The sequence below is a fragment of the Heterocephalus glaber genome, unplaced genomic scaffold (assembly GCF_053883595.1).
Source record: "Heterocephalus glaber isolate CG9 unplaced genomic scaffold, H.glaber_assembly_v1.0 deba00001608, whole genome shotgun sequence".
In the NCBI taxonomy this organism is placed as follows: Eukaryota; Metazoa; Chordata; class Mammalia; order Rodentia; family Bathyergidae; genus Heterocephalus; species Heterocephalus glaber.
In genome coordinates this window covers 16,258,795-16,274,479 of record NW_028258379.1, presented here as the reverse complement: position 1 = coordinate 16,274,479, position 15,685 = coordinate 16,258,795, and the positions used below count along the sequence as shown (strand labels likewise).

Below are 15,685 nucleotides of genomic sequence, written 5' to 3'. Positions count from 1 at the left end.
CGTAAATCCAGGGCGCTCAAGATTGTAACATTAAAGCCTACCCATAACACCATATGCAATTCAGAAACTAATCATCTCCAAAAAATTGCAAAGTGGCAGAAGGCACTCACCCTTCATTTAACTTGAGTACATTAATAATGAATATCTATCACAGCACCTGAGAAAGCACACCAACCCACATATGAATAAGAGTCACAAATATGAGCAAGTATCAAGAGGAGAGAACATAAGTCACTGGCATGAATGTCAAGAACGTCAAGCCTGCTACTTAAACACATTTGTTTCTGAGCAAATGTTATTATCTGTATTCAACTGTGTACGGATTAGCCTAAACATTAGTGTACACATTTTAGCAGAACCACTGGCTAAAGAAAAATTAATTTGAGGTCAGATTCTGGACAGGAATGGAGCTAAAGGAAAAGGTTTCACAAACTGCATTCTTCATGTTCCTCACCCCTTACGGCTATGCCTCCTGCTTACAGACACAGAATGGTAGGGGGCCAAGTGAAAGGATGGATGAAAAGTGAGCTATTTGTTACAGCAGAAAAATTATTAACTTAAAATGCCGTAATGTTTAAATTTACAGTTTATTACTGTGTAAATTACAAGCAGTACTTTGCGTAATTAGCAGCTTGCTGGCAGGGAGCTGTGAATGAAACTCATTATTTATGATTATAATTTGGAAAAAGAGAAGAGAAATGGGGGAGGGAGAAGCAGAGGGGCAGAGCAGTGACCTCTGCTAGAAATGACAAATATCCCTTTAAGGTGATGAAGATGAATTAAACAAGTAAATATTATCCTACTCATGTGAAATCATTACAGGCACGTCCAGTAGGCCCTCGCTCCCTTCCTACACAAGCTGAGGGGAGCCTTCAAACTGAACTTACTCCACAGAAGTACAAGGGAGAACATTAGCAGTCCAGCCTAACCAAGAGTGAAAAAGTAAAACCACCTCTCCATGTCCCACTCCCAAACACCTGCCTCCCTCCACCCCGTCCACTCCCACCCGCCTGCTGTCCTAAGAGTTAGCTCCCAGAACAGCGAAAGCAGTACTTTACTGTCAGTAAACTGAGCAATCCAAAAGGAATAAGGTATCACTCTTCTAATAATCAAATGTCTTTCTACTTGGAGGTTTGAATTGGAATTTAAAGACAAAAAATAAGAATCTGAATGCGTCTGGAAGCAAACAGCCTCACTTCTTTGCAAGCCTCAAACTTTAGAAAACAGTCCCCAAGTGGGATTCAAAGAGCAATGGCCCTTCAAGGGGAACCAGAGTGTGGCTGACTACTATACACACAGCTCAGCACAATGTCTGCCACACATTCTAAAGGTTTACTGAGTGAACAACCAATATTCCTGGATACCTGTCTCTCTTACTCTTTGCCCATAACTATGTTCTCAGACCAGTATGAGCCCCTGTCTTATGCTACTTCTCCATCTCAAAGTGAGAGGGGGAAAAAATAAAATTTTAAGAGAAGTAGCCCTATGTTCAAATCTCTATTCTGCCATTTTGGTCTAGGTAATCTCAGGCATTATTTAACTTCTTTGAACCTAAGTTTTCCTCAGCTGCTACAGGGGACTGTCACCGTGAGCAAGGCAGCTGGGAGAAAGCAATGAGTTGAGTGCCTAGTCCAGTCCCTGCCAAAGGCAGAACTGAGTAATGGTAGCAATTATTCCATCCTGCCCAATGAGGGACTCCTGGAATTTGGAGAGAAGTTTTTTTCCACTTTTCTTTAAAATGAATTTTAGAATGAAAAAAAAAAGGATAAAACAAAAATTCATTCCTGAATTTAGGAGTCGTAAAAAAATCAGTTAGGGGTTGGGGAATTAGCTCAGTGGTTCTGTCACCTGCCTCGCAAGCACAAGGTCCCCAGTTCGATCCCCAGTATCAAAAAAAAAAAACCAGAGTATTTTTACTTATACAATAACAACACAGGATTCAATGAAAGTGCAGGAGAGACAGTAGGCCTGTGAATCTATACATAACAGAGGGTGCAATGACAGTATTTTCTTTGTCAGAACTTCTCTGTGAATGAAGTTTTTTTATCTTTTATGTATATATTCATTCAAATCCTACAAAATGTTTTACTGATGTGAACTCCCAAAACATTCCAGTTGGTTTCATTAACTCCAGGGAGCGCTGGAGGGCCCTTGATTGTCAATAGGCACACAAACCCCACAGGAAATTTCATCTTCCTAAGGTGCCTCAGAAACCATGAGAGGTGTCACCTTCCCAACCAGCCTTCTTCGCCCTTTTCTGAGGCATCGAGCTGCAGCTCCAGGTAGACGATTCAACCGAGCATGGTATCCTGAAAACATAAGGCCTCAGTTACTGAATGCAGAAAACCACAAGCAGTCAAGTGCTTCTAGGACACTGGAGCCTTTACCCCCAGGATCTTCACAAGAGTATTTGCCAATAACTTACTGTTCCCATCTCTTTGTCACTGAAGTATGAACTCAAGGCATGCCATTCACGTTGGCCTGGGCACCCTCATCTATAGACATCTATAAAAGGATAATCACTTGCTCACTCCTACCTCAGGAGCTGTTTTAAAGGTCCAATGAAAGCACATGGAAAGTACTTTGTAAACTCCAAATACTATGGTTAATATAAGGTATTATTAATAATTTCTAATTTTAAATTTAAATGCCAGTGAAATAATGATGAAAAGACAATGTATAGTATAACACCATTTTTCTAAATGCTGTATGTGTCCCACACACAGAAAGAGCAACTGAAAGAATCCACATAAAAAGCTTATCAATGATATGGTCTCTAGATTTGGGATTACAGACCATTTGAAGTTTCTTCTTGCTAGTCTTGCTTGTATATCTATTTTAAGTGGTCCATTAAGGACTTACAGAAATTTTCACTGAAATGTTTGATAAAAGTTACTAAAGCAGGGCCAGGGATTTAGCTCAGTGGTTCTACCGCCTGCCTTGCAAGCGCAAGGTCCCAAGTTTGATCTCCGGTACCAAAAAAGAAAAAAGAAAAAAAAAGTTACTAAAGCAGCAAAAAATGTGCATTAAACAGGCATTAGTCTTTACCAAGAACCAAGTGTTTTGAGAAGGCCTATCAAACACTCAAAATTGTCAAACAAAACTACAAAATAGGAGTTTATAGCTCTTAGTATAATTTTAACCACCTATGATACTTAACAAATAATTGATAATGGACTGTTTGATCACTAGCTATTAGGAATTCTAGTACTATAAACTTATAGAGCTAATGAAACCTACTAAACAGTTTTGTTCAATGTTACATATCTTAAATGATGGCGCTGACCTCTCAAGGAAAAAGTGACTCGGTCACAGCCACAGAGCTAGAAAACAGTACCAGAGAGGATTATCACATTTCTTTCTTCCTGTCCTAGGCTCTTTACACCCAACTTTGCTAACTCACAATTCAAAGAAGAACAAAGGGAAAAGATATGTATTTGTGTTAAAGTATGCAATAATATAAAAATTAAAATTAAAATATTTAAAGAAGTATTTTTAAATTACCCACCTAGAAAATGCCATTACACCTGGTATGTGAATGTTATTTTTTTCCAAGAGACAATTTTTCGGGCTTCCAATCAACACTCAATAGCCCATCAATTTTATAGCATGATAAGCAGCTGTGACACTATGCCAGCCTTCCTAAATCTGGCACAGGGGCTGGGGATTTAGCTCAGTGGCACCGTGGCTGCCTGGCAAGTGCAAGGTCCTGAGTTCAATTCCCAGTACCAGGGGGAAAAAAAAAAAAACCAAATGCTTTGTTGCAATGTGATGACAGCTGGGGGTGTAGCTCAGTGGAAGAGCACTTGTTTAACATATGTAGCACCCTGAGTTCCATCCCCAGCACTGCAAAAACAAATAAACAAAAACTAAATCTGGCACAAATGGCAATGGCAAGCTAATGTATGTCCCGAGAGTCTCCATGGACCGACTGAGGTAGGAATGGAGACAACCTCAAGCTCTAAGGCTCACCCTTAAATCCTCAAGGCCAGTTGTGACAAACCTATAGCACGAGTGCCCCAGCAGGCTGTTTGTGCCACTGAAAGTTCTAAGAGGTTCACCATCACTGCTCTCGGAAGTCCCTGGCTAGCCCTACAATTCAGATAGTAATATGTGCTTAGAGGCCTGAGCATGCTCAAGTATGGCATGATGATTCTTGCCAAAGAGGATCATAAAAGTATAAACAGTAATTTAGTCTTCTCAAAACTCACCTCTCTGAGCTGGCCTTGAAGGTAAAAGGAATGTGGAATCTGAAAGTTTATCCAGTCCCGAATCCATTCTTTCTACTTCAGCACAATGATCAGGAGCCCACTTGGGCAGAAGATTAGGAACAGTGAATCCTGGGACGCATTCTCCTTCATAGAACCAATCACTCTGTTCATCATCCCCTAAAGCAGACAGATCACAGTGTAAGCTGGAATTTTAACATGAACTAAGAAAAACCAAATAGGAGGATCACTTCTCAATGCTATCATTCTGACTGTATATTAAATAAACTCAAGTACCAAAAAATTGTTAAGGTCTTTCTTCTTGATATACATTATGAGGAAAACTGGGACATCAAACTAGTTTCACATGAATGTCATACCGTTAGACTAAACTGTTTAATACAGCTACCACTTACTGAGCCCTTACAACCCACCAGGAGATCCAGGCTAAGTCTATGAGTATGTTATTTCTTCCAAGCCCTGCACTAATTCCAGCTTAGGAAACCAATAGCCAGTGAAGTCAAGGTTAAATTGGTAAATAATAAAAGCCAGAATCTGAACCCAAAGCATGAGTGACTCCAAACCTGAGGTCTTTTCCACAAAAAATAAACTGCCTCGCTTATCATCTTCCTTGGGGTAGGTAAACTTAGGGATTCAAAACTGTAAATGTTCCTTAATTCAAAGCTAGTTGCTCCTGAGGTGGGTTTTTTGGGGTTTTTTTTTTTGTTTTTGCTATATTCAAATTTCTCATAAAAAGTGAATGAAAGCCAAACATGGTGGTGCACGCCTATAATCTCAGCACTCGAGGAGGCTGAGGTAGGAAGATAGTAAATTTTAGCCCAGCTTGGGTAATTTAGTGACTTAGCAAGACTCTGTCTCAAAATTTGAAGTATAAAAAGGACTGAGGTCATAGCTCAGTGTGAAGGCCCTGGATTCAATTTTTAGTACCACAAAAATATAGTAACACAAAAGGAAGAGTAAGGGCTATCAGTCAGAATCTTTTCAAGAAACATGCACATTTAAATAGGATACTTGAAGACATTTTCATTAAGTGACTATTTACAAAGGTACAGAGGTACAGACAAGGAAACCAACAAGAATTGCTGATGTGTATAGCCAGCACAACAGGGAGTTTTTACCAGTGTTACACCTAGAGCGGGAAAGAATAGTTATCAGAGCCCAGAGAAAGAACTGCAGTGGTGGGCAAAGTCTGCCAAAGAGGAGGAGTGGTTTTCAACACAGGACAAAACGAATGTCAACAGGTGATCCAACAGAAAAGGAGCCGGGGAAAGCTATAATCCAGTGTCCTCAGCACTCCCATAATAGAGTAATTCATCCACATCCTTGCCCTTTGCCACTGGCCACAGTGCCTTCCTTCTCCATTAGACAGAACATGCGTCCTCATACTAATGACACTGGGCTTCGTCATATGACTTGCTGAAAGTAGCAGAATGTTAACAGATGTGATTCAAACAAAGGCTTAAATATGCGTGCATGTTCTGGCTCAGTCACTTGGCATTTATATCTTCTGCCATGAGAATTCCACCCTGCATATAGCCATTACTTCTCTAGCCTAAAAAAACATACAAAGAGTAGATAAAACTTGAAGCCTGGAGAGCACATGAACCCAGGTAAGATCAGCTGAACTACAGCCAACCATACCCCAAAGCAGGAAATAAATGTGGTCAACCACTGAAACTGTAGGGCTGTTAAGCAGCATTATCACAATAAAAATTTGACTAATAAAACCAATCTTGTTCATTTCTCTCCAATCTTCTGTTGATGTCTCCTATAAACAAAACCCAACAAAAAATTGTGAGCAAGAAAATCCATAGACATAGTCCATGAATGTGCCCAGGAGGGGCTAAAGGAAAACTGTCTGGGTGGATGACCAACAAGTCAAGGACAAGTAAGGGCAAGATTTCAGACAGAGACCAGCATGAACAAAGGCATGAAAACAGAACATAGCACTGCTTTGTGCTGAGAACATTAAGCATCTAAATATCACTAGAGTGTGTAAGGGTGGGGCAGAGAAAAAGGGGAGAGTTGGGGCTACAGAATATTCTATCATCTTTCACAATAAATCAAGCAGTCCTTATTAGCGAAAAAGACTTTCCAAAGGCTCAAAAGCTCATCTGCTGTAGCAAGTCCACACTTTCTTAAATCTCTGTATAATTATGCATCACAACCTTTAAAAAGTAGTAAAAGCAAAGAAAAAGGGCAAATATTAGTAACTAAAGAGTACACACCAGATCATTCATGTTAGACAACCAGACTTTCTTAGTATGAGATAATAGAACCAAGACCCTAGCTTGAGGAGCCTGTCTGTACACCTACAGCCTCAAATGACACTTGGTTCCCTCACAATCAGGACAAATGTACTCACAACAACCACCATTATAGGAGGAAGCACAATGACTCCATGGTGATGAAGCTGTCTCCATGCCTACAACTCTGAGGTGTGGATGAGACACCCTTCCCATAGTTCCTTTCCAAAGTCAGGACCTCGGTGCCTGAATTACTAGGGAGCCATATTAGACTGGCCTAGATATGGTCCTTTATAACTACTTAACCCTGGCAGAAAAATTATTGGATTTCATCGCTAGAGGGGACTTCAGAGATCTACAAATTCCTTATATAGATTAAGAAAACTATAATCTGAAAAGGGTACACAGAATTCTTATTGGTGCTCAAGTAGTGTGATCCTACATAAGTTTAGAGAACAAAAATTTTGTAAAATGGCTTTATACCAATGCAAAATTTCAAATTAATCTTTAGTAGTGAAAATAAACAACTGGTAATTATCATACACTAACTATTCATGGGGCTTTATACTAATCTTTGGGCATTTTAAATTGAGAAAGAAGACATTTTATATAAAATATTCACCCACAACACTATAATCATTTAGAAATAAGGTAAAATTCTGCCTCTGTAAAAACAAAAATATTTTATCCAAAAAAGAGACAAGTGCATAAGAATACTCCTTGGTTCCAAGAAAAAGTACTCCGGAAGTCCCAGCCTTGACACTCTAACCCCCTTGAGCAGTGATGACAAACTTATGGCACTCATGCCAAAGTCAGCTGTTTTTTGGTTTTTTTTGGTACCGGGCATTGAACTCGGGTCTTTGCACTCGCGCAGCAGGCGGCGAAACCACTGAGCTAAATCCCCAGCCCCTATGTCAGCTGTCTCTTATCACCGAAAGCACTAAAGGTTCACCATCACTGTCTCAAAATCTGAATGACCTGCCTAAGAATCACTTCAGATGCTTAGGAAAAATGCAGATTCCAGGGGCCAATTCTAGGCCTATTTGCTTTCTAGGAGCTCAGGAATTGCAGTGTTAATAGTTTCCCACATGGCTCATATCTGTCCTAAAGTTAAGAACTGCCACAGACAATCATCATATTCTCAGTGAGTCACTCCTATAATCAGTCTTCCCCATAAACACTGAACTAACAGTCAAAGCTGGGATAAAGATTACCTTGCCGTCCTTCATCATTGGTAAAGAGCCCAGTGTCACTGCTGCTACACACACTGCTGGTTTCACTGAAAAAAAAGAAAAATAGAACTCGTCAATTCCAGTTAAGTCACTGAACATTCTTCTGATCTTCCATCGGAAAGACCTGAAGCTTCCTAAACTTCATTCCAGTCTATTAGCCAATCAGATATGTAAATTTCATAGTGAAACTACAGGTAAAGTTTATTTCCTCCCAAACAAAATAAATATAAGAGAATGCTAAAAATTTTACTTATATTTCAAAGTACTTTTAAATTATCTAAAGTCATTTTGTTAGTTTAAGATTTATTAAAGCTCATAAAGTAATTTATTAAAGCTCATAAAGTAACTTCAACTGGTTTGATATGTTAAACAATCCAAAGTTACTCATTTACCAGCCAACTTTATTTTTAAATATTGCCAACTACCAGTTTCAAATGAAACTATGCAACTTTAAGACTTCTAGCATGTCTTAAATTTTCTCTTATAAAGCATCAAACAAAAATCCATGAACAAAAAAATTAATATACCGAAAGTTGTATAGCGAAAGTTTCTAAAATGTAACGTCTTCCCTGATGTTAAACAAATACACAAAACTCATTTTGAAAAAAGGAGCTAGGGTTAAAAATAAAAACAAAAATAAATTCCAATTGGACTTAATGAAATAAAATACCCTAATAACTGATTTTGTTTCTTCTTCTGTTTCTACCTATTCTTCATGGAATGTGATTTAACTGGCTCAAGAAAACAATCCTCTGTCCTTTAAAATATTAGCTACTTCCTTGATTGGGAGAATTTCCTTCCAAGTGAGTCAGTGTTTTTTTTTTTTTCATCAGCCCTAGAAGATGGAAGAAATCAAAGTAAGGAAAACACATTTTCACTATGCTACAAGAGGAACAAGATTGGTAAAATCCCAACCTACATTCCTGGATCAAAATTCTGAAAACAGGGCTGGAGATTTAGCTCCGTGGCACACAGCCTGCCTCACAAGCCAAGTTCCTGAGTTCGATCCCAGGTAACAACAACAAAAAAACTCTGAAAGTATTTTGTATTTTGCAACATTTCCAAATATCTTGCCAACACTAACTCCTCAAATGCTGATTAAATTAGTAGCAATTCCTTAGCTCACTTCAGCTTGTCTCTGAATAACAGATGCAGGAGATCCGTCACAGCAAAAGCCAATAAAAATATAGGTTCTTTCCTTTTATTTTCTTGTGTACTTGAAGAAGACACTCAGGGGTCATTCTAAGCAATGTATCATGAAACTATACTGCTAGAATCTTCAAAGGGTTCTGCAATGAAATCCAAAAGACATCCTCACTGAGTACTGCATTTTTCTACTTCTGAGTTTAAGGAACTGTGCCTACTAAACTTAATGGTGTTCCTTTTGTATTTTTAGCAAATCTGAAGACCATTAGTGCTCTAATACCATCAAGTCCTACTACATACACCATCTCTCATACTACCACTTTATTATTCTCTCACAATAAAGCAAATTTTACATTTTCTTTTGTTCTTCTTTTGATATTAAGAAAAGATGCAATTAGGCTATGGGACAGATTCTACCCCACCGTCAAATGTCATGTTTTACTGAGACTCAGGATCAGTAAATACAGTGTATCCTCTGTTTTTGTATGACTTGTGAGTTAAGGTTTCAACAGTTTTAAGTTGTTCAGAGGAAAAAAAAAAAAATCAAAAGATGTACATTTTGTGACATTTGAAAATGATATAAAATTCAAATTTCAATGTGCATAAGTAATGTTTTACTGGAACACGGCCACATTTATTCGTTGACATAGTCCCTATGGCTTCTTCACTCTCAACTGCAAAAATGAGCAGTTGTGATGTAGACTGTAAGGCCCACAAAGCCCTAAAATATTTACTACCTACCCTTTTACAAAGTTTGTGGATCCTTGTTCTGTATGTGTTATAAGTTCTGCTCTGCAATGACTATAGTCTTTGTTTGAATGTTTCCAATCTGAAAATTTAAACAGTTGTTTCATCACAAAGTCTGTCAATTCTCTGCCCCATTTATTTCCAGCCAGTTGTAAGCACTACATGATACAGTGTTTCCATGATCTATTTTACATGGACTCCATTGTCTTCTGATATTTAAAATAAAAGGGGCAGGTTCAGAGAATATCTGCTGGATCAGGAAAGGTGATGGTACCTTGTCAAAGTACATTTTCTATTATCTACAGCATTTCAAGAGAATCAATGTACTTGAAAGAGCTTTGAAATTTATCTGGCACATGCCTCAACCCTGGGAGGCTGAAGCAGTAGGATAACAAGTTCAAGGCCAGCCTGGGTTATTTAGAGTCTTAGTAAGACCTGCATCAAAACAAAAACTTTTAAAAGGGTAGGGATGTAACTCATTGTGAATGCCCTGGGTTCAAACTCTACTACCGCTAAACCAACCAACTCAACAGACCAACTGACCTACCACCCATTTCCTATACATACTTATTAAAGCAACGATAATGATGCCATAGAAATATCCTCATGACTTTTAGGATAATAATCAAGGGAGACAGATATGTATTTTCTTCATAAAAAATTAGTCTAGCTGGGTGTGGTAGCACATGCCTGTAATCCCAACACTCATGAGGCTGAGGCAGGAGGATCACTTAGTTTAAAGGCAGCCTGGGATACAGTGAGTTCAATATCAGGCTAAACTACATAGTGAGACCCTGTCTCAAAAAAAAATTATGTTCAATGAATACTTCATAAATACAAGTATCACCAATTTTACCAATATCCAGAATGAACACATTATCTGATGGCATTTGCTAATTCTATTTCTTCTCTCAGAATAACTTGTGAAAATATAATCATATGTAAAAAGCACAATTTGCTAAGAAGAAAAAAGTGGGAGCTTCAAGGCATGCTTGCACATAAATGCTGTGATGCAGCCTGTAAAAGCATAGTGCTAGCTAGAAAACAAAAGCAAATAGTCCCTTTCCAAATTACAAGCCAGTGTTCTAGATCCACAGCCCTAATTCAGTCTGGCTCAGAGACTGATTTTTTTAAAAAAATTCAGATCAGTAGGATTTTAATAAAGACAAATACAAAATATTACTGTATAGCTAATTCAATTTAATATTACATTAAAAATAAGCCCATACCTTTTAATAAAAACAATTTTCTTTTAGCACCTTTGTAGATCACAGTCTAAAAGTTAAATGATGTCAAGCTCTCACAGTTTTTCCTATTCATAAACCTTCAAATTTGCTTATAACTTTTTGGCTTTGAGCTCTTTTTTTTTTTTTTTTTTGGTACCGGGGATCAAACTCGGGTCCTTGCGCTTACGAGGCAGGCGTCAGAACCACTGAGCTAAATCTCCCACCTTTTTATAAGTAAAAACTTGAGCCTATCTATAATGCCCATCCCATTTGCAGTTGTTTACAGATTAGTCAGAAGAGAGAAACCCAGTCTTTATGAATCTTCAGAAAAAAACCGAACAAAACGAAATCTGCAGTGAACAGCAGATAATGAAACCTCATCTTCTCTTGAAATGGCAGCCACTCCTACAGGCATTAATGCCTCAAATTTTGATGAAAATTTTCAAGTACACAAAAAGTTGAAAGTTAATACCCACATTCCATCACCCAGATATAGCAAGTAACATTTTGTTTTGTTTTATCAGACACCTACCCATCTAATCTTTCCACCAGAACTGTATAATTAGAGGCACTCTCAGTAGACCAGATGACTGGAAATGGTATCTACTTCCACAGAAGTATACTGTGATAGAAATTCAGCCTAATGAAACACTATTGAGGGGGCCGGGGATTTAGCTTAGTGGTTCCACCACCTGCCTCGAAAGTGCAATGTCCTGAGTTTGATCCCTGGTACCAAAGGAAAAAAAACCCACTATTGAGGGTTAGGGCAGTAGCTCAGTTGTACAATGCTTGGTTAGCATGTATGAGACCCTAAGTTTAATCCCTAACATCACCAAAAAATAAACCTTACTATTTTAAACCTTGTCTGCTGAAACAATTCCAGGACAAACATTGTTTTTGTTGTTTTTTTCCGAGACAGGGTCTTATTATGTATTCTATGCTGGCCTTGAACTCATGGTAATCCTCTTGCTTCAGCCTCCCCCCTCCAACTCCCCCGCACTGGGATTACAGGTGTGCACCACCACACCCAGCTACAAAGGCTATTAACAACCAAACATTATACGCCTTAGTACTGACTGGAATAAGCTTTCATCTGAAATGCTCCTCTTTCCAAGTTCTAAACTGTACTGTCTGCCTTGTGAGGAACAGTTAAAGGGCTTCATTTTCAAATTGGCAAAAATTAAATTTGTTTCAATACTATAGTATATTTATTTTACATGAGAGATCAATGTTTGGGTCATAATAAGTTTTCCTAATTTGATTGTTTTGTTTTATTTTGGTTTTGGTACTGGGAATCCAAAGTTTTCCTAATTTGAAACTCATGCATGTTGGTAAAGCAGAGTCAATGATAAAAACCCACCGTCAGTAACAGAAACATCAGCACCAGTGGTTCTCAACTGGAAACAACTTTGCATGCCTCCCTTCAGGGTCATTTGACAAAGTCTGGAAACACTTCATGGCAACAACTTGAAGGGGTGGGAGGGTTGGCAGGCTGCTGGCGTCTAGGAGATAGTCTAGGGGATAGATCTCACAACACACATGACAGACCTAATACAGAGACTTGGCCCAAAATGTCAATAGTGCCTGAGCTGAGAACACTGACCTAGAGTAATGAATAAAAAGTAAAACTTTATCGTAAGTATGCATGGATAGAAAAAAACATTTCAGACAGCCAGTAGCCATCTGTGGAAACCAAATTCCCAGAACCTATACTCTGGTTATTTTACATGCCAGTGTAGTCCTGCTCGCATTGTCACTTCTGAGATTAGGTGAACAAGACTGTGGCTTCCACCCTGGACTCCCCCCTCTGCCACACACACTTCTCTCAGATCACTCACACAAGAGGAAATACTGTCTTGAGGACTCTGACAGACCTTGGCGGGGCCCAGGTGAAGAGGAACCCAACAGCCTACTGAGGAAATAGGATCTGCCAACAGCCAGTGAGGGGACTTGGAAGAACCTCCAGCCCCAGTCAAGGTTCAACTCTGTCGCAGCCCTGCCAACAGTTTGACAGCAACTTCCTGAGAGACTCAAACAAAACCACCCAGCCAAGCCACTCCCAGACTCCTGAACTCAGGAACTGGAAGATAGTAAGTGCTGTTTACAGCTGCTAAGCTTTGGGGCAATTGGTCCACAGCAATAGGTAATACAGTAGCTTTATACACTCTTTTTTGAAAATAATTCTGTTTTTTCCTACTTGTAAATAAAGCTCCCAGTTTCAACAAGACAACTCTGTAAATTTCCAAAACTGGGAAGAAAAAAAAAGTTCCATTTCTACCTTCTGATCTTAGAGGTGGCTAATCCTTTCTTATTCCTAACCACAGACGACTGTCACATTCAGAACTGAATGGGTTAATTTATACCTGTCTCAATCACAATAAGAGCCAGAGAATTTGTTTACTATCTCTAATCAAAAGTTGTTACTGGGGCCAGGCATAGTGGTGCATGCCCGTAGTACCAGCATTCTGGAAGGCTGAGGCAGCAAGATTACAAGTTCAAGCCCAGCCTAGGTAATTAAGTGACTTTAGCAAGACTTTGTCTCAAAATAAAAAATATAAAAAAGGGAAAGGATAGAGCTCATTGCAAAGGCCCTAAGTTCAATACTCAGTAAACCACACACACACAAACACACACACACACACACACACACACACACACGTTGGTACTACCTAGTTACCACCTGGGTTTCTCTCCTACTTAAGATCTTATTAACCAAGTAGCTTAATAAGAGGTCTCTAATTAATATATATTTTATAATAAACATGCCAGGTATGGTGTTTCCAAAAGTTTTCCACATCAACTCAATTTTCTGCAGAGCACACTGTACCTCATTTTAATATTGCAAGTACATCTTAAGCTTCTCTACAGTTCTTCCCCCCAACTATTGGATTTTTGGATAGCCATCTTTGTTTCCTATGACTTACTGCTTCTATTTCAAGTAGTTACACCTTCTTGCATTCTGATAGAAGTTTTGCAAAAATATTCTCCTGGTTCCTATTAGCAATCATCTTCACATACTTGTTCTTCCTCTGAACTTTCCTAAGAATGTCCCCTTTCCTTTATTCTGCAGAATGTATCCAAAGGCCTCTTGGTATTTGCCAACAGAATTCTCTACTCCTATGGATATGGGTAACATGCTCTTCTCAGATCTACAACTGGCCAAAAGAAGAGCCCCTAACCTAATTCTCAATGTTCCTAGAGCACTTTCATCAAATACAGGTATGCCAGACTGAGATGGGATCTCCTTACAACCCTCACTCCCTGACTGTGGCTCTATTCCAGGAGTCTTCAATAAATGGAATGTAATATACAAAACACTACAATCTCCAAGATGTTCAAAGGGGATTTTTTTCTTCTCCGGCCATGCCAATGATAAACTTTATTCTTAGAGACTCAATACTCTGTGTCTGCCTCCTACATACAAACACAAATACACAGAAAACACTAAACTTCCCTATCTAGATGTATTCTGGGAGTCACAGCCTCCAAATAGAAAGCAAAAGACAGACTAAGAAGCAAGATAGAACAACATTCTGCTGAAAGTGCAGCTACCCAATTCTCACTGAGCCAGACCTTGCACTTTGGAAGGCTCCCCATGGAGAAAGGACACATAGCCTTGCAGCATCAGGACAGGCTCTGTGCTGCTAACGTCAGCCCCAGTGGCATTCCCAATCATAGTTCTATCAGCCTTGTACTGTAGTTGAGGAAATTTTGGCAAAAGGCCAACTACTTTTTGGTTTCTGATGATGTAAGTAAGCAAACGTTGGATTTTTTTTCATAAATATTCTAGTGGGCAGTTAAGGCTGCCTATGAGATGCCTTTTAAAATTAAAGTCACAATGGTAGGAGGTAAGTTGTAACTGAAAAAAATCACAGGAACTCATGTTCCAAGAGTCCTTAGAAGTGCTTCAGTTCAATCTTCTCAGCTCTACAGTAACAGTAGTCTTCAGGTCAATTCCTCCAGTGATCTAAAACTCACTACCTGGTGAAATGATTCTCTTTTATGTTTACCATTATAAAAGAATGTTATCTTTTATACTGAGGTAACATTTCACTCTGTACTTAGTCTCTTCGTCTGGAGCCATAAAATAATTTTAACATTTCTTTCTAGAAGGATACTCTTTCAAGGGATAGACCTTCAAATACAATAGTACCATATACACCTCCCAAGTATTCTTTTACACTTGTTCCCTAAAGATATACCAGCAAAACTCTGAAGAAATCTATACGAGCAAGATATGCTAGCTATTCAATATTTTCCAATGAATACTACCAACTGCAGCAATGGTAAAGACACTCTTGGTCAGCATCCCTATTTAAAGAATAGAAAACAGAACAACCCCAACCTAGCACATATATTCTTTTCCTTGGCTCCAGAAACCCCTGATTAATGACCTCCACTTGCAAAGGAGGCTACTTACCTTAACCATGAAATAATGAATGCTATTGATCCAACAAGCTACTGCTATAGAGTGTTATTGATCACCCAATCTTTGGTTAAAATGGTCCTCATTTAGCAATTTCACTGTCACAAACACCTGGAGCAAAGCACACCCATAATTAAAGAGTTTGGGGGAGTTAAAGTGAAAGGTGATGGACAGAGATCTCAGCTTTCTCCCATTTATTCTTGCTTCTGAGCTATTGTTTGTGTCAGAAGGGATATTGATTTTCTATAAAAATAAGAAAACAAGAGGCACCAAGGGGCTGCAGAAGGTCAGCTTGGGCTGGAGAAGGAGGGGGAGGTTTAGCACTCTATCTCTGTCACTTGCCTTCCAAGAGAAGGGAAAATTTTCTTTTCTGTGAGAACAGCCTCTAATATATCACTTTAAGAAGGCTCCTGCATGTGACTTCAGACCATCA

General features: G+C 38.9%; 1 protein-coding gene across 9 annotated transcripts in view; it reads right to left on the bottom strand.

Annotated features, from left to right (window-relative positions):
* Gpatch2l (G-patch domain containing 2 like) overlaps window positions 1-15,685 on the bottom strand; it is a 139,948-nt gene that overhangs the window by 117,759 nt on the left and 6,504 nt on the right. For all 9 annotated transcript variants that reach the window (XR_015445056.1, XR_015445055.1, XR_015445054.1 and 6 more), the window contains exons 3-5: window positions 7,690-7,754; window positions 4,212-4,388; window positions 2,230-2,309 (exon numbers count right to left, since the gene is read on the bottom strand). Coding sequence is in view for 4 of the 9 variants with exons in the window: in XM_004837150.4 (XP_004837207.1) it covers window positions 2,230-2,309; window positions 4,212-4,388; window positions 7,690-7,754 (322 nt within the window). In the remaining 5 variants the exon portion in view is untranslated. The remainder of the gene's footprint in view (window positions 1-2,229; window positions 2,310-4,211; window positions 4,389-7,689; window positions 7,755-15,685) is intronic.